The 27,388-nt window shown below is 45.4% G+C and overlaps 1 protein-coding gene across 5 annotated transcripts in view; it reads right to left on the bottom strand.

Moving 5' to 3' along the window:
• The window catches only part of NTRK3 (neurotrophic tyrosine kinase, receptor, type 3), a 385,977-nt gene that overhangs the window by 74,822 nt on the left and 283,767 nt on the right, over positions 1 to 27,388 (bottom strand). Inside the window, exon 14 of one of the 5 annotated variants that reach the window (XM_011948346.1) lies at positions 25,023 to 27,119. The exons of the other annotated variants lie outside the window; for them this stretch is intronic. Coding sequence (XP_011803736.1) covers positions 27,001 to 27,119 — 119 coding nt within the window. The 3' untranslated portion in view covers positions 25,023 to 27,000. Of the gene's footprint in view, positions 1 to 25,022; positions 27,120 to 27,388 lie in introns of those variants that run through there. 5 annotated transcript variants of the gene reach the window in all.

Here is a 27,388-nt window from a genome sequence, read left to right as displayed (position 1 = left end):
AAAGAAAGAAAGAAAGAAAGAAAGAAAGAAAGAAAGAAAGAAAGAAAGAAAGAAAGAAAGAAAGAAAGAAAGAAAGAAAGACTCCTCTTTCCTCTTCTTCCTAAAGTGCTTAAAATCCTGTCTAATCCTGAGCTCCCAGGACATACACGTGCCCCCCATGAAAGCACTCTTGCCCTTGCACAACAGGGAAGCTCCCTTGGGCAGCTCTGGTTGCCCCAGTGGGGCTTCCTGTCTTCCCTCAGCTATGCGGAGAGGCGGTGGTGATCAGCCTCCCTGCAAACCCCCACCTTTCTCCCTGCCCCGGAGACGGACAGCTCGCTCTCCCTGCCTAACGCAGCCCAGCTCCCACAGGCTTCCTCTGGAGCCCGGGTGACACAAAGTTATCTTGGCTGCCAGCTCACCCTGTCCGCACTCCATTATTCTCGGCACTATCTCTTTCCATGTGACCTCTGCATTTGGACACCGTTTCCGTCAGACTCTTTTGGAAGTCCCTGAAGCCCACCCTCCGCAGACTGAGGAGACTGTCCAGGAGTCCCAGGAGTCCACGCTGGGCCCCTTTCAAAGTGTATGTTCCCATTTCCCACTCTCACTCCCGGAGCCAGGGCTTCTGCCAAGCACCCTTGCCTTTCCTGCCCCACCTCCGCCACCCTCTCTAAGCCTCTCACTCTAGCCCTCACCCTATATCTAATGGGGAACAAGGTCTGAGGCCAGGGCCTGCGAGTCCCAGCCACACCGGCCCTCCGTGTGGGCAGCCTGAGCTCAGCGCAGCCAGCAGATTCGTTCCGCACGGCCTCCACGATCCCGGATCCCTGCTTCCCCCTGTCGAAGTCCACTCACTCTGCCAGGTGTTTTCCCACCACATCCTCTGAGCTGACTTCCAAGAGTTTCCCCCATACCAGATGTTAAACACACTGGCCGGTGGTTTTCTGGCCTGTCTCCTGAACCTCCCCCACCCTATAATTCTATAGAAAACGACAAAAAAAAAAAAGAAAAAGAGCTGGTGGAATTACGAGTGCCCCTATCTGACCCCTGGAATCCCTCCCCTGGCTTGGGGGTCTTGGATCAGATCCATTTGTGTTCACCAAGCTCTGAGTTTGCTGCCTCTTGGGCACTAGCTAAAGTCATCGCAAACACTTACATGGATGGTGCTTTGGACCAGAAGACAATTCTTTATCGTTTTCCTGGTACTAACAGAAACTGAGTCACATAGAGAAGTGTGAGGTTTCAATGATGGCAATGCTATTTGTTCTTACTAGTCTCTAGGAAGATCCCAGATATTGGAGGTTAAGTGGTTTCTGGGACTGACGGTCAGTGGAAAATAGAAAAGGGAGAAATCTTCACTGAATATCACTAGACCTGTGCAGCTAATGAATGGCCACCTCTTATTGATAGGCCTGGACCTCCTTGGATGGCCCCAGAAGACCCAAGGTGAGGTCTCTGGGGCATCAGCCTTAGGACCCCACATCAAACACACTTAGGAGCCCCAAAAGGAGTCATCCTTCCATGCTCTGCAGAAGGACCCCAACTCCCCTTTCTTATCAGCCTTGGGGATGTTTCCGCTCTCCTTTTTCAGAAGAATTGCTGCTTGATATGGTGACATCTACACATTGTCTGCATGCTGTGGCCTCCCTGGGAATAGACAACTCCACTTTCTCTGCTTTCCCTGGGAACAAGCTCTTCCTAGCCCCCTTGCCCACCTGCCCCTCCTCTGTGGGGGTTATTGACCTCATTACCAGCCTGTTCTTTGCTGCCTTCTGCAGCTGCTCTGCTCCTGCCAGACCTTTTCAGTGTGTGTGTGTGTGTGTGTGTGTGCGTGCAAGCTTTTTTTCTCTGAAATAGATCTTTATTGTAGGCTCTCCGGGCAGATGTGAATGGCTCCTTGAGCCTCCACTGTACAGGGTTCAGGCAGGGCCCACGGCCTGGGTTGCCATCCCTCTCCTGCCAGCTCTCTGAGAGGCCAGCCCTTGGCCTCTCTTTGTATAGTCCTACAAATTCCAACTAGGGGATATACGTGAGATGAGATATTTCCCACACCAGCTCTTTACCCTAGAAACTAGCCCTTTCCCTCTATGTCTCTTCTCTGAGTACTTACTCATTTTTCCATTTTCAGTACAAAAAGTATGGAGGCTGAATGACAAGACAGCTATACCTCATGCCTCCTGCAAATGTGTTTTGTGTCAATTACATATGAATATTATCCTGTATAACTTCCCCTTATTTGTGAGATTTTGGAGCAAATATATGTGAATCTCCACTTACTCCAGGTCATGACTTAGGCAGAATGAATTAGGAAATCCAAGTTATAAAATCAGGAAGGAATTAAATATTTGGATGGAAGACCAGTAATAGGAAAAAACTATTATCTGCAACAGAGCAAAACCACTTGATAAATGTTTCATCGAAGAGACTTCCCCCAGAAAAGTTTCTAGCCGGCCAGCATCTGGGAAATGAAATTTGCTGTTCAGTGCCCATAGTTACTAATTTAACGTGTATGAAAAGCCATGTCATCTTTTCACCTGATGTGCTGTCTACACTATTTTCATTTAGTGGATGCTAAAAATAAACAGATCAATAAATAAAATCATCTATAAGTGCATCCATAAGTTCCCTGACAGCCACAGTGTCTGTCTTTTTTAGTAAGTCCTTTCATTTCTCATACACAAGTTGCACAATTCTTTGGCCATAGATTTCCCAGGAGTGTGGTAAAGAGGAGCGTGAACTATGAGATAGGGCACTCCCAGCTCTGCTACTAACTAGCTGTGTGACACTGGACATCTTACTCAACCTCTCTAACATGACATTGCATTTGGGAAGTGTGATCTACTGCTGACAAACTTGTAAGCAAATGAGGTAATATTCATCTGTAAACCCCTTAGCATAGTACCAGGCATGGAGTGCATGCTAAGACTAAGATTCATTTCTGCTCTGTTACCCAAGACTGCTCAGTTTGAGCTGCCTTGTGCCAGTGGACACAGAGGCAAGCAGAAATTCAAAGGTCCTCCCTCCTGTAATAACACACCTACTCCACCTGTCCACCTGAAGCAGGAATTTGTCGGCAGAGGTTCTGCCTGCCACTTTGAGCTATAGAGAACTCTGACTGCCCCAGGCCATAGGTGTTTAACTGGGGCCTTTGCTCAGCTTACAGAGCCTGTTTGTTATCTGCTGCATGCTACAGAGGGTCAGGAGATTTGGGGACATGGCATGGCTCAGGGAACCTCGAAGGCAGCAGGCAACAAATGATAAACTCATAGCAGGTGGAAGGCACACAGAGTGACCTTGCTGAGTGCCTTTCACATTGGCATAGAGAGCCCTATGAGTGGCTAAATGGTATTGCAGCAAGTGAGTAGCTCTGTGCCTGGGTCTTAACTGAGAACAGGATGGAGAGAGTTGGAAATGTTGACCTACACCAATGCCTGTGAGTAACCCTTGCTCCAAACTTGCCAACAGGCACAACCATTGGCCCCATTCCAGCCCCCTGCTTAGTGGTACTTGGCTGAAAAGAGGCCAGTTCAACAAAGCAGATCATTGTTGACAGTGATAGAAACTAAGGCACTAACTAGGTCTCTCCCACTTATTTGCTGAGGGATCACATGTTGGTTCAATCCTTTTCATATTCAACAAATGTGTGTGAAAGTTTATCACGTGTGTCAGGAACTGGGCTAGGGTCTCCAGTAGGGAATAAGAGACTCTTCTGTTCCTCCTAGAGCTCATTGATCTAAAGAAGAGGATAGATGAGTCACCCAGGAAATTGGAATATATTGTAATAAGCCCCCTGGTGGGACAAGGAAAGTACCCCTTGGGGTACTGGAAAGGTATGTATATCTAGATCTGGAGGGGTCAGGATAGACTACCTACTCTCCCTGGGTCTCCATTTCTTTGTGTATAAATGTGAGAATATATGGAAGAATGACTTGCATGCAACAGTCAGATGGAAACTGTTTTTTCATCTTCCAACAACAGCAATAAAAGTGTAAAAATGCCCAAAGAACATATTGCAAGTTACTCCAGGTACCTACAAACTGTGCTGTTCTGGTTTTTATTGTTGTTGTTGTTGTTGTTGTTTGAGATGGAGTCTCACTCTGCCACCCAGGCTGGAGTCCAAGGGTACAATCCTGGCTCACTGCAACATTTGCATCCCAGGTTCAAGGGATTCTCCTGCCTCAGCCTCCCTCATAGCTGAGATTACAGGCACACGCCACCATGCCCAGCTAATTTTTGTATTTTTAGTAGAGATGGGGTTTCACCACATTGGCCAGGCTGGTCTCAAACTCCTGACCTCAGGTGATCCACCTGCCTCAGCCTCCCAAAGTGCTAGGATTACAGGCATGAGCCACTCTGCCAGGCCTTTTTCCCTTTTTTGAGATGGAATCTTGCTCTGTTGCCCAGGCTGGAGTGCAGTGGTGCGATTTTGGCTCACTGCAACCCTGCCTCCTGGGTTCAAGCAATTCCCCCCACTTCAACCTCCTGAGCAGCTGGAACTACAGGCTCCCACTACCACACCCGGCTAATTTTTGTATTTGTTAGTAAAGACAGAGTTTCACCATGTTGGCCATATTGGTCTCGAACTCCTGACCTCAGGTGATCCACCCGCCTCAGCCTCCCAAAGTGCTGGGATTACAGGTGTGAGCCACCCTGCTCTGTTTTTTAGGGCAGGGGTGGGGTAGTCATTTAGGCAAAAACTGTCCAGAGAAGCCCACCTTGTTCTGGTTACCATTTATCAATTCTCAGGGCTGTGACTAAGACATCTCTGCACTGGGGGCATAGCAGTGGGTTGTATTGCCTCCTCACCCAATCCTCTTAGCTCCAGCCAACCCCACTCAGCATGACCCATGGAGTCAGACTGTCTGGGATCAAATCCAGCCTTCACCAATCATTTCACTCTGAGATCTTAGAAAAGTTACCTAACATTTCTGGTCCTCAGTTTCCTTAGCTGTAAAATGGTATAATTATACTAGAGCCTGCCTCATAGAATTGTTTTGCATACACATGTGTTAGCATGTGTAAAACACTTAGAAAAAATACCTATTAGGTAAGCATCAAGTCTCAGCTGTCATCACCATGGCAATTGTCTTCATATAATTATCACCAAGAAGTTCATTATTATGATGCCTACAGTCACTCAGCGGGAGCATCTACGCACAACATCCCTGTGGGACATTGTGTGGCATCATTAAGAGACTGGACTGGACTCCAACCCAGGTTCCACTGTCCCTGGCTGTGTAACCTCTTTGAGCCTCAATCTCCTCATCTGCAAAATGGACTCATAAGATTTCCCATAGCACAGTGTTGTGGTAGGATTGAATAAGCTCCTATATGGAAATCAGTCAGCACAGTGTATGGGGAAAAAAAGAAACTTTTGGAAAATAGAGTGGCTGTACTATAATTACGTTAACACAGAGGAAACAAATGCTGTGCACTGTGAATCCAACTGTAATCACTTCTGTAAGGTGGGGTGACAGACTTCACAGAAGTGAGAACTAAGTCTTTTTACTGCTGCCTCTGCAGAGGATTGAATCATTTAAAGCTTCTACCAGTTCTTTGTGCTGCTGGAAGTTACACCTGAAGTCGATGGCCCATTGTTTAGCAGAGCACATTAATTAGTCTGTGTAAATTCAAAAGTAGGCTCAGCCTGGGAAAGGAAAGAACTAAATTGCTCTGAACCTTAGTGTGCAGTAGCTGAATTTCCCTGCTCTGAACCTTAGAGTGCAGTAGCTGAATTTGGAGTGATGAGTGAAGGGAACTCAGGTGACTTGGGAGAGAACAAAAGGGAGCCTATAAGCTTGGGGGTGGCCTGTTGGTGGGGTGGCTGGAGGACTTTTAGAACAGAAATGTCTAAGAGGTATTACATGGGAGTTTGTGTTGATTCATCATAAACTTCCCACGTAACACTAAAATTACAGCAAAAGCCGCTCCACACACAATTCCACAAATTAGTGATTTCAGGGGCATAAAATACTGATAAAAGGCGTGTTTCATTACAGGATGAAGATTCAGAAGAGCAGTGGAATATATAGGATGCTTAGTCTGTCTGTATTGACCCACTTCATTAAAAGCAAGAACTCTGACGATTTCAGGGGAAGAGTAAGGTAACTTCTGCCTGCCTCAACTCTGAGCATCCTTAGGGTGGAATGTCTATTCAGCATGGAGCTCCAACGATTTCATCTGAAGGATGCTCAGATATCATCTGGCTTGTGAAATCAGCATGGTTGTCCAAACCCCTACTTGGCATCTCTGTTTGCATGTCTAGTAGTCTTTCATGTGTAACACAGCCGAAAAGAATTCTTGCTTCTTCCCCTTGAATCTGACCTTCCCCAGGGCATGCCTATGTCATGCTAAGCAGCATTCCCATTCACTCAACGGTTCAGGCCCCTAACCCAGGAGTTTTCCTTGATGACTCTTTTCTGCACTGCTCCCAAGCCCATCAATAAATCCTGTCAACTCTATACTCAAACAATTCTCAAATCTGTCCACATCTACAATAGACCTTCTGCCCCTTATCCTGCTGGCACCATCCTAGCTCAAGGCACAAGGCTCTCTCACCTGGGCAGGGGCCTCCTAAACTGAGCTTCCATTCTTCTCCCACCCCTTCTCTTCCATCCCTCACCCCAACTCTGAGACATGGTGAGCTAACCCAAGTCATCTTTAAAAAACTATAAAGTAGGAATCTTGATGTTCCTCCCCTGCTTCAAACCCACGAGTTTAGAGTAAGAGCCCAATGTACTCTATCATTGCTTATGGAAATTGATTCTGCCTAGCCCTCTGAGCATACCTTTGGCCACCGCTGCACCCTGTCTCCACTCTACCCCAATGCCCTTCCTTTTCTTCTTAAACATTCCAAGCTCGGGGCCACCTTAGAGCCATGACCGCAGCCACTACCTGTCCATGAACGCTCGCTCTCCAACCACTCAATGGAAAGGAGTCACTTCTAGCCCAGCATACTGTTTCAATTCTCATGCCTCACACTGCCACCATTGGATAATTATCTTCCTGACTTATTTGTTTGTTTGTCATCTGGTCCCCTAGTGGGCAGAGCTCCGGCTCCTTGTGTCTCCATCAGTGCTGTATCCAGCACCTCCGCCACCACCTGGCGGACAGTGGTGCTCAACACGTATTCATTAAATAGATGAGCGGCTGCCTTTCTGGTTTTATTAACATTACTCCACAGGTTCCTGTGACTCTCTGGAAACATCAAGTGACAGCTGGAGATCCAGCACCAGATGAGATGGCTGCAGCTTCAGCAGATCCGAATTCTGAAACCAAGGCAGGCGTGCTAGTTATTAATCAGGACAGTGCCCAACAGGACATCAATCACAGCTCTGAGTTCATATTGAGCTTAAGACAACACCCATCTAAGCATAGCTTCTACCCACAAATACATAAACGTTTAAAGTTATTGAAAATCAGAAGCTCCGGTCTCGATCTTCATGGAACATCCCAGCTGCTCCTCAACTTGGGGCCCTATGCTCAAGCTAGAGCTCGGTCACAGCATTAACTCATTAAAGCATTGACACCAACACAAAAGGGCCACTGAATCTACTGGAAAGACCTCAAATATGTAGCAGTTTTGTAGGCTCCACGACTCTCTTCATGGTAACAGTTAAGAGGGAGCCAGGCGTGGAAGCTCCGTCAGTCTCTGGGACACTGTCCCAAGGCATCCTTACATGGAGCCAGCATATCTTGGCATGGCCACCAAGTTGAATTCTCAGATATGTAGGAAACTGGAGATGAAGGAGGTTGCCTGCTGCCTTTCCCCAGCTTCATCCTACTAAAAAAAGTAGGGAGCAGACCCCAAATTTAGCTATGACATCAGCCAAAATCAAGTGTGTAGAGCAGTTGAGTTCAGCCAAAACTCATAATGATGGAAATAGGCAGTGCTCTGCCTCCTTCAAGAATGACTATCTGTTCATCAGTACTTCGTTTGGGTCCCCTCCTCGAACAAGACTAATCCAGGACCTCCTGTCAAAGGGACCAGAGCAAAAATCTCCAAGTATAAATGGACTCACTCTCAGATGAGCTAAGGAAATAGGAAGAAATTCCCTTATTTCCCTCTCTCTTTAATTCTACTTACCTTATCTTTATTTTTCCTCATTGTACATGAATTAATAACTGTTCTCTTTTTTCCAAGATTATAAAGCTTCCACTCAAACTTCTATCTCATTTTTTTCATCTACTTTTTGGATGTGGACCCGTCTAGTACCCATCTGTCTTCAACACTATAAACCTCTCTTGCCCACTGACTCCTCACCTGCAGAATAAAGTTTTCCCCCATCCTTTTTTTTTGAGGCAGAGTTTCGCTCTCTCACCCAGGCTGGAGTGCAGTGGCGCCATCTCAGCTCACAGCAACCTCCGCCTCCCAGGTTCAAGGGATTCTCCTGCCTCAGCCTTCCTAGTAGCTGAGATCATGGGCATGTGCCACCACACCTGGCTAATTTTTATATTTTTAGTAGAGATGGTGTTTTGCCATGTTGGCCAGGCTGGTCTTGAACTCCTGGCCTCCAAGGATCTGCCTACCTTGGCCTCCCAAAGTGCTGGGATTTCAGGTGTGAGTCACCACACCTGGCCTCCCCCATCCTAATCAAAGTATTTCCTTGACACTTCCTCCCCTAGAAATTACTCCCTTGTCTGCCTTCATCACCAGACTCTGATGGGTACTCTAAGCAGCATGCCATGTCATTCTTCTGCTCCCCAATCATTTCTCAAGCCTCATTTCACTCTCACTTCTACCACTTCACCCCCCTGATTTTATCTGTTATAAAGTCACAGCAATCTCTGATGCCCAGGCCCAGCTGCCTTTTCCTAGTCCTCATTCAACACAGGTGAAGTTCAAATCCTTCAAGTCTGACTAATGTTTACCTGGCCTCTTTGATCATTAGCAACCTTGCACCTGATGGGATGTGATACTCACTTATCTCGACAGACATAGGTATGATCAGGATTCTGAAATTCCAGGAAGCTCAGGGCATATGGGTACTTATCACAATGTGGTATATGACTTCACTGTGCATGGCCATCTCCCTCTGAAGCAGAGACCACGTTTGAATCCACCTTGTAAACCTGATGCATAGCCTACACTTTGCATTAAGTTTAGAGACTATCATTAAACTGTTGACCATCATTAAAAGAAGAACATGCCACCGACCCCTAAAAAAATTTACGCTAGCTGTGTGGGTAGATTTCCAAAGAATCTGGAGACACTCCTTCTAGTGAGATTTTTTAAAGTCACATTAATTGATGCCTTAGCTAATAACTTTTTTAAATGAACAAATATTTTTTGAGCACCTACTTTTCTGGGCACTGTAGTATTAGCAGGTTTGCAGACTGGCATACCAGCTATAGCAGGAGCTGGGGTGGGAGAGGGGAAAGTTAATCAGGCAGGAAGTAAGTCAGGTCTGAAGTGGGCTGCAGTGGCAGGGCCAATTCCTGAGGGTGCAGTCTGTCCCCTAAAAGCTCCTGCTTTCTGAGCTGCAGCAGGTCCTGCCCAGGGCATGCCCAGATGGGCTAAGCAATGGATGGACACTGGTGTGTTGGTGACAGCACCAGGCTTCCCTTTGGCCTAGCCATTAACCCTACTTCAATCCACCTATAACTGCTTCTTCCCAACCCCATTGCAAGGAAAGAGATGAGCAGGTGCTCAGACTTCTTTCCCATGCTGTATTTCCTTGATTCCAACTACCTTTGCTTCCAGGAGCATGCCAGAGAAGTGGGCCACACATGCCTGAGTGGGCTTCCAGAGCTGGCATACATTGTCCCTTTCTCAGCCCGGCAGATAGGAAAGGCCAGCACCCAGGGATCTTGGAATGCACATGGCATCTTGGCAGCCATCTCTAACAGATGACCAACAAACAGCTTGCTTGGGCAGTAGGAAGTGACACAAACCTAATTGCACTCATTGGTTTCAACTAAAATGCTCCTCCCAGACCCAGCTTTTTTCTCCCTTCCCTGTTGCCATCAGATCTTGATCCCTAATATCATCTCTTTATGCTTATCTTGCCTGCGCATATGTTTGGGCTCTTTCTGCATCATCTGCTCTGCTGTCTAAAGCCCTTTCCTTCCTCCAGGACTTCATCTTCAGCAGACAAGAGCTCAGGAACTCAGAAGAGGAGAGGAAGAGGATATATTTCTCCTGCCTGACCATCTTTGGCCCCATCCGTGCTCACCCTCAGAAAGACACTAAAGACCCTGTTTGTTAGTAAAAGAGGAGGAGAGGTGTTGAAACCACAGCATGGGCTTTGCTGTCGCCACTGAGGGCTGCTAGAGAGAAAACATGGCTATCACTTGGCCTCAAAAGCTGCAGATTTAGATAATCTCACGACCAATCTCTCCACCCCTTCATCTTTCCTGTTGCTATTTCCTTGAATTCCTTCCAGCTGGTTGACTTCTCTCCAGTTTGTGCCCCTCCTCTGCCTGGAGCCCAGATCAGTGGGTCGGCTAGAAATGCCTCACTCTGAATTGTCTTGGCCTTTTACAGCCAGCTTGAATCTCTACTGCCATGCCCTACCCGATGGGTTCCAAGGAGGCTGCCTGCTTAAAAGCCAGAGCAAGAGGTCGGGATACATGGGTACTACCTCCCAACCCTCACTCTGACCTTCAGAAAGTCATGGGGTCACGCTTGGTTAACCCTCTGTAGGACATAGGAGATTAGAGGCTTCATCCAGAATCCCATTAACATTTCTGGACTGTTCAGCTCAGAATCCCCAGCCCTAAAATATGGCAAGGCTGTAGCCAGAAAAGCCCTTTGGGGAACAACATTATGTGAATGTTGGCAACACCTTGAAGTTACCTGAAAAAAGGTAATGACCTCTGCATTCAATAATGTTGCATCTTGAAGTCTGAAGCAATAATATTTCAGAAGGAGATAGCTTTCCACAGTCAGCTCTCTGTTACAAGATAGCTGTCCCTCAGGAGAATCCACTGGATACCAGCTTGGGGAAATCCACTGGATACCTGTAGCCCTCATCAGAGGTAGCAATGCAGTGACAGACATACTATCTCTGATGAGGGCTGCCACTGAGCCATCTCCCTTGTTCAGCTTAACCACCAAGAGTACCTAAATACCTGTGCTGTTTTACATAAGAATGGAAAAATAAAACAATCCAAGTTTTCAAACACAGGGGACTAGTCAAATAAATGTGGTATGTCCACACAGTGGAGCATGATACAGTCATTAAAAGTCAAGCCATGACCCTCTGTTTAAGACTGTGGGGAACCTCATTCTCATATACGGACAGTCCCCCACTTATGATGGTTCGACTTGGGACTTTTCAACTTCACTATGGTGTAAAATTACTCTGCTTTTCACTTTCAATATGGTATTCTATAAATTATATGAGATATTCAGTACTTTATTATAAAGTACGCTTTGTGTTACATGATTTTGCCCAACTGTAGGCTAATGTCAGTGTTCTGAGTACATTTAAGGTAGGCTAGTCTAAGTTATGATGGTCGGTAAGTTAGGTGTATTAAGTGCATTTTCAACTTGTGATATTTTCAACTTTTCATGGGCTTGTCAGGACATAGCCCCATGGTAAACTGAGGAGCATCTGCATTACTCTTGGGGTACACATTGGTATCAACCCATATGGTCAATATATATAAAATAGATATACCAAATAATTTATGGGGGTCATACGGCTTTATGTTAATATTATATTTAGGTTCAACCACATTTATTTAGTTTCAATATATTTAGGATCAATCCATTTCCATGATTTATAACAGCAAACTATTGTGAAGAAATTAAATAAATTTGAGTACATCAATACAACGGGATAGTATGGATCTCTAAAACAACAATGAGGGAGTTCTCTAAGAGCTCCAAGAAACTGGGGTGGGAAAGGGATTATCCTAAAAAGTGCACAATAGTATGTATGATATAGCTGCAGTTGTACAAAATAGAGAAAAGTAAACACATATGTTTATATTTGTTTGTATACAATTTGCTTAGATATAATTCATAAGGACACTCAATAACAGAGGTTACTTGTGTGGTAGTGGTAGTGGTGCTAAGAACAACTTGCCGATGAGGAACAGGTGTAAAAAAGGAAGTGCTCTCATTTTATAGACAGATAGATCAATCTATAGCAGTAATTTGGATAAATAATAATGATAATACTTCAATAAAGTTCATATATATTATATATGTTTAGTTTATATATTATATATTTACTATGTATTATATATAAGTATCATTGAGTTCATATATGCAAACTTTATTTTATATATTTATTATTATATAACTTATTTTGTGTATATATATACAAACTTTATTGAGGCATTATTTTACATACCATAACATTCACCTATTTTAAAGTACAATTCAACAACTTTTAGTAAATCTACTGAATAGTGTAATCATCAGGATAAACCAGTTTTAAAACATTCATCACCCCAACAAGAACCCTGGGTCCATTTATAGTTAATCCCTGCTTCCAACCCCAGCCTTAGGCAGCCACTAATAGAATTTCTGTCTCTCCATATTTGCCTCTTCTTGACATTTGCACACCAATGGCACCATAGAAAATGGGATGTTTTGTGTCCAGCTACTTAGCATGTTTCTTTGAGATTTCTTCATGTTGTAGCATGTATAAGTGCTTCATTCCTTTTTATTGCTGAGTAGTAATCCATTCTATGGTTACACCCCATTTTCTTTCTCCATTAACCAGTTAATAAATACTGCGTTTTTCTGCTCCTTGACCATTATGAAAAATGCTATGAACATTTCTGTGCAAGTTTGTGTGTGTGTATATGTGTGTATTTTTTTAACCATGTGGTAAATATATCACTTTCACAAAATTTTTTAACGTTGCAAAAGATCCGTTAAATTGCAAATGCAATCGTATTAAAAAATATGTAGCAAAGTAATGTGTATGTACATGTGCACGTGGAATGATTTGATTCTGACAAATAAATAAGTACATAAAAAAGATTAGAAGGCAGAAAGCTGAAATGTTAACAGTGTTGTCTCTGGGTGATGGGATGGTGGATAATTTATGTGTTTGTGTGCTTTTCTGTATTTCGCTGAATTTTCTACTGTGAATATAAATTACTTTTGTAATCAGAAAAAAGCACAATGTTATTCAAAGAAAAAAATATCCTTCCTATTCAAGTTCTCCAGGGTCTTTACCTTTCTGTTACAGAGAGATATTCTCACAATAGTCCACAAATGGGGAGCCGGGCAGGGGCAGTCCCTCTCTCTCCTTTATGATGCTGGTCACGGCACCCAGAAAGCTGCAGATCCCCAGTAAATACCAGTCAATTGTGGAGACCTCGAGATCAGTCTCTATGGCAACTGGGTGGGCCTGTAAGAGCATCGCCCCAGTGTGGAGATGGTCCAGCAGGAAGAACCTCCACAGTTGTGTACCTCAGGCAGCCCAAGGTCACCAAAGGACCGTGGTGTTTAGTTACCGGGCAGTGAAGTCAGGATTTCCAAGGCTTGAAGGCAGCTCTCTAAACAATGGAAACTTTAAAATCTTAACTGATCATTTTGATTATGCCATTCCTTGAACTGCCATTTTTATTTAAACATCTGCAGATCAATATCATGATTCAGTATTTTTAAGAACTCCATCAGTCTGGGCAAGGTGGCTCATGCAGGTAATCCCAGCACTTTGGGAGGTCGAGGCAGGCGGTTCACTTGAGGTCAGGAGTTCGAGACCAGCCTGGCAAACATGGTGAAACCCCATCTCTACTAAAAATACAAAAATCTGCCAGGTGTGGTTGTGGGCGCCTGTAATCTCAGCTACTTGGGAGGCTGAGGCATGAGAATTGCTTAAGCCCGGGAGGCAGAGGTTGCAGTGAGCCGAGATTGCACCACTGCATTCCAGCCTGGATGACAGAGCAAAATTGTCTCAAAAAAAATACAACAACAAAAACAAAAAGACAAAAACAAAAACAAAACTCCACTTGGGAACTAGGTGTCTTTCCTCTATGTTTACCTCTCCCATAATTTCATCATATTGCTTCATAATTACTCACTTATCTGTACCAGGCCTATTCCTTACATTTGAAGGACCTGGGACAAGGGAATAATTAGAAGCCCACATTTCATATGGGCTTGGAAGTTATAAATCAAGCTAACACACTAACAAATAAGGCATGTCCTACCCTCCTGCCTTGCAAAATTGATCTTCAGAATGACCTGAAGGGCCAGGCCTGACTTCTGGTGTCTCTGGTTCCTCGGATTTGTGAGTGGAGACACATAGTGCTAAGGAGTTGGCCCCTGGCCTGTTCCCTTCTCTTCCACCCCCGTCTTCCATCCCACAGTGAAAGGGGTCTCACATACATATATGTGCACACAGAGCCTGCAACTCCATCTTCCTCTAACCATCCCACCCTCACATTCTTGATGTTCCCACTGCCCCCGCACAGTAATCCTTTGGCCGACTCTTGCAGCGTAGCCAACACCTGCAGCGTACCCCACCCTTAGAAAAGATGAATGAAGAGACCCACACATGTCCTGGAGGCAAGCTGAGAGCTGTTTGGGTAAGGAATTCTGGTTTAGGAAATGAAACATTGTCTAGAAGGGAAGTGGGGTGCAGGTTCCAGATGGTACTTTCTCATGGCCCTAGGACTCTTGGCATCTAAAGGAGGGCCCTAAAAAGTGGGAAGGTCCCACCTCTTACCCAAGACTAGTGAATACTGGACTGTATTCTCTCTAGACTGGGGTTTCTCAACGTTGATATTGTTAGCATTTGGGGCTGAATAATTCTTTGTTGTGGGGAGCTGTCAGAAGCACCCATCCTCAGTTGTCACAACCAAAAATGTCTCCACACTTGTCCCCTAGGGACAAGATACCCCAATTGAAAACCACTGCAGGAGACAATAAAGCTCTTGACAACAGGAAATACAACTGACTCACTTAGTAGCAGAGTGTGTGGCACAGAGTGGATGCCCCAAATATGTTTGAAGAATAAGTCAATGAAGCAACATTTGCTCATGATCTCAGAGGTATTCCTTGAAAGACCCTATTCCAGCCGGTTTATGAAATAATCCCACAGAAGAGCAGTTCTTACTCCCTAGGGTATAAATGATGAACAGGAAGAGGCATAAACACTGTCACCCACTTAGGACCTCATGATGAGACAGGTCCCTCTGCTGGGTGGTGTGCTGGGTGCCACACAGAGTTAACCTAAGGAAGCTCCCTAGGCATTAAAGCATTTCATAGTCCCATCTTCCTATACCAAAGCTGCCCAGCTTAGGAGAAAGAGGAAGGAGGTGCCAGGGTGTCTAAACAAATAGGCACTCCCATAGGTCCTATAGCACTGCAAGCCTCACGTGTTCCTTAAACAAGTCCAAATGTGATGCACAATGAGAGCTACAGTGCACACGAAGGGATGCCCAACCAACAAGGAGCTGCTTATAAATTCTCTCATCCCCTGCCATTCATGCCTCCTGCTCTCACCAATGGGATTTTGTCAATCCCGTTCGTGCTGAGTCTCTTCAATCAACCAATAATGTTTACTGTTACATCAAGCCCATATTCTTCTCCAGAGCAAGCAAACAGCCCCCACTCTGTTTTCTTAATAATAGGTGAAGTCTTTCTTGTGTATATTCCACATTCCTAGCAACTGAACATGCATGGTTGTATTCAGTTTGCTTTAAGTCAACACCCATGGGGAAGTCAGTGATGTTTGAATAAAGAAATGGAATTCTGACGGGCTCCTACACTTGGATCAAAGTGCATTACTGGTAGATTTTCCTGCCTCCAAGGGGACCCAGGTTTGATTTCAGAATCTGCTTGTGCCTGTTTTCTCTAGGACAGCAGATCTCAAAATGGTCCAAAGGTTCCTGGTGGGCTCAAGATCCTTTCAGGAGATTTATATGTCAAAACTATTTTCCTAGCAATAGTAAGATAGTGTATGACTTTTTTCACTCTTGTGTCTCACAGGTATTATTCATGAAGTTGTCCAGTGGTTTCCAGACATGTGATGATGTCATCATCCTGACAGCTAAATGGAATGTGTGTGTATGTGTGAGCTTTTAAATCATACTGCTTTAATTTCAAATACAGTGAATATGATGGATATAACCCACAGAAACAAACGTTATTTGGGGTTTCTATGACTCTTAAGTGTAAAGAGGTCCCAAGACCAAAAACTTTGAGAACCACTGCCCTAGAGCAACGGTGCTAGCGTAACTTCTACATCATAGCAAGTAGGGAGTGGAAGAAAAACACTTCAAAGACTTCTGAGAAATAGAGTAAATTAGTGAGGGTAAAAACATGTACATTTTCAGAGTTTTATAACAGGACTGTCACTGTGACATTTTAACTGCAAAGTGTTCTCCAGGTTCTTCAAGGTAGAAAAAAAAAAACAGGTCTAGGAAACAAACAAAAGTATTGATATCTTCAACAAAAGCAATACCACCTAAATACAATATTGCTTGTTTGGAGCTCTACTGGTGATCGGATTTGCGGTTTAATTAGCCTCACCTCACCACCCCCAAACTGACCAAAAGTTGATTCCATGTGTTTGCATCTCCCAGAGTGTTGTCAAGGGTATGCAAAAACAATTAGAAGAGTGACTAAGAATGTGTTAGTACCATGTGTAGAGATGGAAGAGAGAGCATGTGAAGCTTGTGATTTTAATTTTAACTGCAATTTGGGGATTATCAGTGAATTTCAATTACCCATGCTATAGAATCAGGATACGATTATCAACATGAAGTATTCATTTTATCACTGACAAAAGTAAACAGATGAAAGAACCCATTCCCCCCAACTTTACCAGCAATCCTTCAATCACTTTTTATTTAACCTTTTAACATTTCTTTACTTCTTTTATCCCCTCTTATAATGTAGATGCTATCCCCTCGCCCCTTGCCAGGTACCAAGGCATTTTGAACACAATGGAATCATCCTTCCTATGCCCAGCCTACTCAGAAGAGGCATTTGCATTCATCTTTCAGAGGGAATAAATGAGAGATGAAATTCACCTTCCCAGATCGACATGGCCAATTGGTACCCAGGCCCAAACCAAGATACTTCCTGCCCATATCAGAGCAGGGGTCTTCCAAATCCCTGCTTGAACAGGCACAGGCTGGAAACACTCACAGGGGTGGAAAGAGTTACTGAAGGGTGTGCCAGAGTCCCTTTAAGGAAAAGAAATAACTCCTGCTTTGTGCAAATGTCATTTCTAGAAATTGCATCCCCCAACTCACATATTGAAGAACATGAATTTTCTTGATTAAAATAATGATAATAGCAATAATAATAATAATAGATAGCTCAAGTATAGCTCAATAGCATGTGACTAATGAGAAAAGTTTTACCAGTTCAAGGCTGGGGCAGCTAAATAATGACCATAAACTATCATGTGAAGCCAGGCGACTTCTCTACAGCCTGCTTATATCTTCTGTGCTATAAATAATTCAGAGTTTTCTTTTTTCTTAAATATCACAAAACCAAGTCGGAATCTTTATGTGAAGGATTCTGCTGTGTCCCTCTCTCCCTCCTCCCCTCCCTCCCTAGCCAACCCAGGCAACTCCCTAGAGAACGACCCCTCAAGCTTTAACATTTATTCTTTGACATTTCAGACTATTTGTTAGGCAGAGCTGCCTTCTTGAGATCAAAGTCAGAAAATCTTGCCAAGAACTTCCGCTTGACCTTGTCCAGCTGTGACAGAGAGGGTCTGTTAACCCCTAAGCATCTGCTTCCATCCTCACCCAGATAAATCCACTGATCCTCACCCAAAAGGGCAGCCATCTCTCTCACTCTGTTCGCCTGATACACAACACATTCAGAAGAGAGAGAAGGACCAGGAACCAAAAGATGTCCTCCACTAAGAGACAATAGTGACTCATAGGGACATGGCATTTGGGGCATCTGTCCAGGCAGGGTCTTTTACATGAGGATCAGTAAACTCTACTAGCTACTCAGAGACAAATATGGAACAAGGAAAGGTAACTTACCCCACGTCACTTTGCAAGTGGTAGAGTTGAGACTGGGATCCAGGTCTTCATTGCTGTGTGCTACCACTAGATGATGTCACCTCCACCAGCCTGGGCAGATGTCCAAGTTAAATGCTGAGGTCTCAAGCTCTTATGTGAAATGACTTACCATTTTCTTCTGAGATATCACAGTGAAGGTTTCCTGATCTTCACAAGAGTGGCTATCCATCAGCAACCAGAATTTTTTCTGACTCTATGTAGAAGGCAGAAGTGAGGGCTGAGCCTACAGCTGGGTAGCGTGCTGGGTGTGGTGGTTTCTTGATATAAGAAGGTGGGTGGTTGATGAACACATTCTGCTTGATTCTTCTTTAAAAGCTTCTGATCACACCTTAACCCAGTGTTTTCTAACATGTGTGTGCTGAGTCTATTAATAGGTGTTAAGCAAAGAATGTTTTGTGTTTAATTAGAATTGGAAAGTGGTAGAATAAGGTTTGTTTACAGCAGGACTTCTTGGAGCCTTTGATATCCTAATGCAAACTGTGAATCTATAAGAGCTGGCCATACTGTGCAACATTCTCCAAAGTTCTCTGATGGATCCTTGGCATACCATGAGACTAAAGGGAAACACTGCTGCAATCAATAAAAAGGGGAGCACTTGATCCTTACAACATCATTTTTCTAGTAACTGGAAGAAGAGAAAAAGATTTTTCTGCAAGTTGGGGATTTCAAATTAAGGGAGAACCATATTGCAGGCCCTGAAGCTCTGCCCAGAAAACTGACCAATTTATGCAGGGTAACAGTTGGTCAAGTGATTGACCTAATAAAATTATTAAGATGGCCAAAGACACCATCCTGAAAATGCACAGTGGGGTTACTCTGGTCTTCTTAATGACTAGGTTGGCCATTTGGTATCAGAGGTACTGTGCAACAATCTCCTGTTATGGTAGCAAGAAATGCCAAATTGATAGCCACAAAAATTGAACAATTCTCTGAGTCATTTAAACACGAACCTAGAATTTAAATTCTCCCAAGAAGGACATTCTCAGAATATGTTCTATATTGGTGGTGCCTCCCCTGTGGCCCACTGGCAGTGGGAGGGAACAGACTCAAGTTCTCCCTGGCCAGCTCTATATCTGGCTCCCTCTGAAGCAAAAGGCCTCAGTGAGGAGCTATGGTCCTCGGATGGGGACAACCAGAGAGCATCACAGATCCTGGCTGTGCCCTCCTGTCCAGGGTGAGCTGTCAGGGACTAGCACTCATGACAGAAGTTGTTTGAGATTTACTCTGAAGTTCTCTGCCATGTGAATTTTCTTTCAGAATTAACAGCAAGAGCATCCAGAGGTTCTGACAGAGTATAATTAATAGGCTAGATTTAGTTAGTATCTAGCCAGTACTCTGGAATGTTCCTACTGTCACTCTTCCTTTGACTTTGGCAGCAAGAGGGCAGAGCTTGGAGACTGCCTGTCTGCCCCACTGCTGAGAAAGACTGGAAATTAGCCTTTGTAGGTGCAGGGGTCCCCTGTGTCACAGAGGCTAAATCCTTTCAGCTTAAAACTAGAGGACCCTCCATGTCACAAGGTCCCGACATGCTCATGAACCTAGCTGTGAGAGGTAAATATTTCCCTAGGCCTGAGCAGCTGCTAAGGACCATGTCACAGGCTCTGTAGACCTGCCCCATCCCTGGAAGAGCACATGTGCTCTCCACAGCTCCACACCCTCTCTTTTTATAAGAAGTGCATTTTTGAAGGTCAGGATTTCATGACTTTTGGCCAAAGGCTATTGCAAGCCTTGCAGAGTAAAGAATACCACAATGTGATTTTTAAACGACATTATGGGGTCCCAAACAGACTGAAGGTAGTGTGAGCTTTGGAGTGAGAAAGTAAGTCTATCAGAACTCTGTAACAGAGGTATCACCAGGCCATATTAGACAGTAGTGAAGTCACTGTCCCCTTTACCAGGGCTAAGTCCTTGTCTTTCTCACTGCAGAATGAACTTGAGGGCAAGGGAGGGGAAAATGTGTCTTTTTCAGGGAAATAGGACACTTGCTTCAGTGAGGTCTCCAAAGGCAGAGCTAGGCTTCATTGTGCTGCCATGGTAACAGCACACAAGTGGCAGAAACTGAGGCAAAGACAGCCATGAAGACAAGCTGGTCATCATTGCAAGCCACCAAGGCCTCCAGCATTACTTACCAAAGCCAGGTTTGGTAGTGTTTTCTGAGCTAACATGATGTTCTGTCATGTCATGATGTATCTTCTTCTGGAAGAAGGCAAAAGTCAGCGACTGCCATTCTGGAATGCATGCCTTTGGGCAACCTCACTCCTCGCTCTGCAAAACCTCTCCATAGCTGAGCAGGGGGTTTTGACCACCCCTCCGAACTCAGACATTACTTGACATTACTCTTAGGGTGTGAAGTGAGAACTGCTCAAGGGTTTTGGCTCTCAGAAAAGCCAAGCTCCATTCTTCTTGACTTATGCCAAAGGTGCCAGTCTCCTCCCATAGGTAAATCAAAGTCAGGTTTATCTATTTAAGAGAGGCTTTGAGAGGATCCTATTGGCAGAGGGTCATGAGAAAATACCATGATCCTGAGAAGACCAAGTGCCCATCTGGTCCCATGTGGAAGGCTCGTATATTTTGGTTTGAAAGTCCCACCAGAGCCCTCAGCTAAGATTTCTCTACAGCTCTGTTCTCTGGGTAACTTGTAACCCTGCCTTTTTCCTCTACCCCAGACTTCCAAGTTCCTTCCCAGATACAACCCACACAGACCTGGGCTGGAGGCCTTTGACACCAAATCTGGGCCATCAGTACCTTCTACGTCCCTGTGGGATCTTTGCTCCTCAGAAGTGCTCCTGTCTTTCTTGTTCCCTTCTCTCAAAGCAGAGCATGCCCCAGTCAAAGGTTTGCCTGTGATATCTTCCTTTTTCCCCTCTTTGTGTCAGTCCTCACCATTCCTGGCCCAGGAGCATACGGAACATTTGAGCAATGCATTCACACCCACCCAGAAGTCAAGCATAATGAGGAGAGAAGATCTAGCTCTCTCAAGCACAAATACCCAGATATTTTGTGACAGAAGGAAAATGTGCCCAAATGAAAAGGGGCAAAAATGCAGAGGGGTGTTAGACCTTATCACCCATGCAGAAATCTCTTCCCTCATCAAGATTTAATTTCAAGGGAAACTGGGGTCACTCTATGGAGAAATTGGAAAGAGTCCTACCCAAGAGGGCCTCAGAATCCTGATGGAATTTCAGAACCACCCAAAAAAGCAGACAAGGGACTTGTCTCTTGCCAGCACGTCTCCTTCAACTCACTTTTGGGTTCAAGTAGGGTTGAAGAAGGAGTCTTATTTAGCTCTGGATATATATTGTCAGATCTAGGCTGAGGTTTTCTTGGGAGGTGGGAAGTACAGGGGGTGGTAACAGCAGGATTTCTAAAGGCAAAATGCAGAACCAGAGCTATCCAAGGAATCCGGAGGCTGCAAGCAGCTTCACCCACATCAGCCAGCATTAAAGATTAGAAATGTGGTGGGTGGGGGAGAGCTGGGAGAGAGGAGGAGGAGAGCTCCAGGCCCTTGCTGGACAGTCCAAATGGAAGCCAGACTCCCCATTGTTCTCTACCTTCCTCCCGCCTCTGCTGTCACGCTTAAGAGTTTTCCCTGGGCCCTTCACAGAGAAGACTCCAAGCAGCCAGCATCACCCCTCTCCCCCTCCTGTCTCTCCCTCCCTGCCACCTTCATTTTGCTCTTGCTTTCAGAGTCACGTTGGCAGCAATGTGCGAGTCTAGCCAGAGCACAGGAGTCAGTAAACCCTGAAGGAACAAAGGCTCCGGCTCTTTGCCTAATCCATGTCTGGCTCCCTGCAGAAAGCTACACAACAATGAAGTTGTCCTGCATTGATCTGCCCGCTCCTGAGCTTTCCCGTGGCATCCAACCCTCCCTTGCTGCCTCACCATTGTATCCGAGATGCTTGATCCTTTGCTTATGCCTGGGCTTGACCTGAGGGAAATGGGACGAGCCAGGGGATGTGTCAGAGCCCAGTGCTGTGGTGCGGTCACACCTGTGGCTGGGGAGGTGGAGGTGAGGATGTGGCTGCTGCGAGTTTGGCTGCAGAAAGGGATTCCCACACAAAAGAAGAGACAGAGGTGGCTAGAGGTCAGATTCTTGACTTCCAAATTCAGCCTGCTTTGCGTTTGGTCTTTTTGGGGTGAGCATTGCATGGCTGAGCTTGGACATATCAGGAGGTCTTTGAGGTGGGTTGAAGAAAGGTTAAGTGATGGTGGGTAGTTAGACGAGGCCCTTTCTTCTACTACCTTCCTGTCTGAAGCTGCTCACCCTTGCCCAGACCTGGGCAGCCTAACCTGCTATCCTAAGGATGAGGTTGGTCTCATCCAACTAGTCCTCCCCAATATCAAAGAGGCCATCATTGCTTGGGAATCTCACCAACTTTAAGAGATGGGATTAATCTCAGATCTAAGCCCAACCATGCTTTCATACACCCCAAGTCACTAAATGCTACAATGAGAGGAAAGAACATCGCAGATTTTTTTTCTAGTTTTTAAAAATCACCCTGTCCCAATGGTTCCAGAAGGAAGTCAGGGATGGTGCCCATCCCTGAAGACCCCTGAAAGACTTTTCTGTCTTAGGAGTGGAGTGGGGTCAGGCGGGAGCTATGACTGTGGAACACCTAGGGAGTAGAAGCAGAAGATGTGCTACTTTAGGGGGCAGCAGAGTGGCCAAAATCATTCTGAGGTGTCAGGCAGGCCCCCTGTCAGTCCTGGTTCTGCCAGTTTCAAGTTGTGAAAACCTGAGCTAGTTATTCAATCTTTCTGAGCTTCAGCTTCCTTGTGGGTAAAATGTGACTGGTTCTGAGTAAGTGCTTCATAAAATACATAGAATTATTACTATTAATGCCCCACAGCAAACCCATTCTTGGGAGCTTGGCAACCAGTTCCAGGACCTGGTCATGTAATGCTAGTAAAAGAGTCCAGCCTCTCCAGGGCATGTCCCTGGAATGTGTTAGATCAAATTTCACCTTGTTCTACAAGATCTTATTGGTACAGTTGAGTTTCTCATTATCTAAGCTTCAGAACCAGCACCTGTCAACCACCTCTCCAGAATGAAGATCCAGAGAGCATCTGGCAAGTACCCTGGATTCATGAACTGAGTCAGCTGTCAATCTATGCAGCAAAATCCTGCAGGACCAAAATGTAAGCTTAAGGTCTGAGAAAGCTACTGTGAAATCCTGTTGGTGAGATTCGAATGCAGGAGGTCAGGGAGCTGCAGGACTGGCTGGTTCCCTGAGCCACCCTAAACTGAAGCCAGTCCAAACTGGCATCTTTCTGGGCTGAGTTCAGCTCTCCGCATCTGCCCTATACCAGCTCTGACTTCCCTAGAGGCACCAACACTGGGGTAAATGCCATAAGACTTCAACACCCAGCAGTAAAACATGGAAAACAGAGGCCTAGACTCCAACCTCAACCAGTTCCTCATTCTGCCCAGCAACCTTTCCATAGATCCCCATAGTCTTCCATAGTCTTTTCCCCTGTCTGTTCAGATGTTCCAACTCTCCTTGGGTCTTCTCAGTAGCAGCACAAGGCCTTGCCTCATTCTTTATAGAAAAATGGAAGCCACCAGAGAAGAACTCCCTTACTTTCTTGTCCTATCACCTTGAAAAGACATTCCACATCCTTTCCTCTTTTTGCCTCCTTCTCTATGGGAAGAGCACTCCCTCCACAAGGCCAGTGCTATCCCCTCTTCCTGAGCTGTGGATACTTTTCCTTCCCATATTCTCAGAGGCCATTTTTATCTATTATCTCTTCTCCCATAAACTGATAGGCTCCAAGCATTAGAACAAAATGAAACTCAAATCCCTCCTATATTAAAAATGAAAGTTCTCCCTTGAACTAGTGCATCCCTTCATGGTCCCCAGGACAGTCCCAACCCTTCAGGCATCCCTGTTCCAACTCTTTCTCCTTGGAACCCTTGAGAAGAGATAAATGCAGAGCTTGGTCCACCCCTCACTCAGGCCACTCTATAGAGCAGGAGATTCCATTTGGCAAAAGGGGGTCTCAAACCAAACTAGACTTAAATAGAAGATAAAGTAAGTGAGGATACATAGAAAAGCACCAACCTAGCCTGATCAACTTCCTGTCAGACTGGAACATGAGCCCTTCTACATTACTTTACTTGTCTTGTCTCTACTTCCACAATGACTGAGCTCCAACAAGGATTACTGGGGCCCAGTGAAATATTCGAATTCACCCAGGAGCCCTTTCCCAGCCCGCATTCTCCACTCTTGCTCCATCTGTCCTGCATACAGAGCCTCACAGTGTCCTCTCCTCCTGAAAGTAAGAGGGCAAGTTACAGGGAGCATTTTAATTCTTCTAGCTGTGTCAGTGCCAGGGTCCAAGGGTGCACAGATATGCCAGTTCATCTAAGCATTTTACTCTTTGACTTCTCCCTCCTGGCAGCCCACATGAAACTTGCCATGAGAGTGTGGCTCACCTGAGTGTGTGTGTGGGTGTCTGTGCATGAAAGGGAGCGTGTTTCTGGGTGACAAGTATGTTGACCTGTACACCCAAAGCCCCATCTTTCCTTGGGCAAGGTCACTTTCCCAACATCCAAAGGGAACATGCAAAACCACTCCATCTCAGGGACCACCCCACTGGCTTTGCTGGTGACCCAAAGATAAAGGATCCCCAACCCCACTCCCAGACTCCTTTACACATCAGCTCTCAAGAGAAGATTTTTGTGAGCCTTGGCTGCTCAGACAACAGAACATTTCCCAGCTACCAAAGGAGGGAGGGTCTCAGTGGCCCGAGTAGTGTCTGTAGAAGTCAGGTTTCAATCTTGCTTTCACCTCTCACACTGTGTGACCCTGGGTGAACCATTCAACCTCTCTGAGCCTCTACTTCTTTCTCAATATGATGAAAAGCACTTTACTGTATGAGCCTAACCTATCTGGAAGACTCTCAATGAAAGCAACCAATGGAACAGATTGTGAACACCTTTGTAAACACAGAACTTAACTAAGAAGCTTATTTAAAAGAGTAACAGGAAAACAGGAAAAAATGCAGGTAACCTGGATTTTCTGTATTTTTGAATGTTTTTGCAAAATTTCCAAATAAGAGGTCTGATTCAGTCATTTCATTAGAAAATAAAGTGTTTATTAAGAAACTATACACTGAACACTCCTATAAGTCTCTGCGGAAACACAACGCCCCATTGTCATAGCACAAGGTGAGGAAAATGGCAGAATAAAAGATGCTGTGATGGATGGAGCCTGGGAGGCTGGAAATGAGGTAATGATTTACAATAATTAAAAAACATCATCCTCAAGCTTACTCCTTAAAGCCACACTTAGGAGGAGGCCCTGGACCCAAAGCATCAGCAGGGCATAATGGGGAACAGCCTGACATGGAGCAATGGGGAGCAGGATGAGGAGAGCTGGAGGGGGCGAGATAAACACACACCTGGAGTCCTGGAGAGAATCTGAACTCCCAGGTGATACTCTGGAGGCTGCCCCAGATACTGGGCAAGAACTTGGAAAGCCTCATGTTTTTAAACCCCATGGAGGCGTTTGCAGAATCGGGCTGGGATCCTGACACAAAGAACCACTATCCACAGGACCCAAGAAGTAAAACCCTTAAGTGGGAATCCAAACTCCCAGTTAAATTTGCCAAAGGCATAGACTCTATTCTCTACTAGTGTGCAACACCACCCCAAAACAATGGTGGGCTAAAACAACCACCTTTTTCCCCCAAAAGCCCCCCACAGGATGCTCCCAGTTTCATGCTCTCCACCATTAGGTGGGCAGCCTATGCTGACTTCACACAATGGAGGCCCCATGGACCAGGGGAGCTGGGAGCCAGACGTCTCCTCCACTAGTGAGTCAGCAAATACGGGAGAGTTTCAGGCCCTACAAATGTGCCTTTCCTACGGAAGAGGGGAAAGTCACCCCCTTCCCTCTCCTCAGTGGATCAAGTTGAAAATGGGGAAAGCAAGCCCCCTCTTTGGGAGAGGTGGCCATGGAGTAAGGCATGAGTCAAAGCAAGCAAAGTAAACACACATATTGACCAAAGAACAGGAGGACACTTCCATTGGTGCCATGAGAGGGGCTGGAGGAGGCCAAGTTTTACTTCTCTTCCCCTTCAGTTCATCTTGACCTTGAAATGCTGATTCCATTGGGTTCCAAAAGTTCTGAGTCAAGAATAAGTGGAAGTAGGGGAAGAGAGCCAATCCCAGGATCATGGGCTGGCAGGAAGGGCCTCGGTCCCTGATTCCCTTGGTCCCTTGTGGTCCTAGTAGGATGGCCAGTTCATGGGTAAAACCTCCTGCAGCCAAAGCTTGTCGGAACTGCAGATCTAAGGGCCCAGGAAGAGCCTGGAGAAACTCTCCTCTGCAAGGAGTTTTGTAATATCGCACTCACTGTGAGCCGTTCCAGAGAGAAGAGGAAGTGGGGGCAAGTGTGTCCCAAAAAAAGGATGATTTTTCCACCGAAAATAAAAATAAAAACGTAAAGTGATTGGTTTCCATTCTTTCCTCTGAGACCTAACTTGGTGCCAATACTTGAGCCTGGCTCCCCCTCCTCTTACCGCGCCATCTCCACCTCTGCTTAGGTGCTCTCTGTGACTCTTCCCCACTGGAGGTTGCAGGGCGACGAGGTCACTAAGAGGACAGCATGGTATCCTGGGAGAGCCAGGGAGACCCCACGCTTCCAAGCAGGGAAAGTGAGGCTGGAGCACGGCTGGACTTCATCAGGCTTTCTTGTGATGGTTAGGTTGTTTGTGTAAAGCAAGAGAATGGCTAGTGTATTTAAAAGATGCTCCTGGTGCACAGGTTTTTAATTCTCTTTATTGGCTCTAAAGATGGTGGCAGGAGCTGCCTCGTAGGCCGGAAAAAAAGGAGCACAGTGATGACTGGACGGAAGGGGCAACCCTGCCAGTGGTGGATGGGGGAAAACACCCATCTGGTGGTGTTAAAGGGTGCCAGGGCACTGGTGGCTCATGCAGTTTCTACTTAGCATCCCTGGATCCAAAGAGAACAATGCCTAGAGCTTCCAACCTCTCAGAGGGCCCAGCCTACCAAGGTGACATCAAAATAAGGAGGCTTAAAAGGAGTTTCTAAAAGCCATGACGTCCTTTGCTGAAATAAACATTGACATCCTCAACATAGATGCCATGGTTAAGAGGCTTGGAATGTCCAGGAAGGCTTATTGGATTCAACATAATTTCTCTGAAACCTATAAAAAACAAAAAGAAAAAAAAAACAGAAAAAAGCAAAATAAAGTAAAAACCAAAACCCCCAAAGAAGATCAAAACTAGGAGGGGAAATAGAGAGGGAGCTTGAAAGGGGAAGTACTGTCAGCAAAAGGGAAGGATAGGAGGAGGGGATTAACTTAAAACCCAGCATGGTCAGAGAAACTGGAAACACTCCATTTTGCTGCAGCCTCCACTGAACCAAGGAAGGGAAGGGAGCAAAACCTTTGGGTGCTTGGCCTTGGATTGTCAT

This window comes from Colobus angolensis, unplaced genomic scaffold (genome assembly GCF_000951035.1).
Source record: "Colobus angolensis palliatus isolate OR3802 unplaced genomic scaffold, Cang.pa_1.0 Scaffold278, whole genome shotgun sequence".
In the NCBI taxonomy this organism is placed as follows: domain Eukaryota; kingdom Metazoa; phylum Chordata; class Mammalia; order Primates; family Cercopithecidae; genus Colobus; species Colobus angolensis.
Note: the sequence above shows the minus strand (reverse complement) of the source record. Positions and strands in the feature narration are given on the sequence as shown.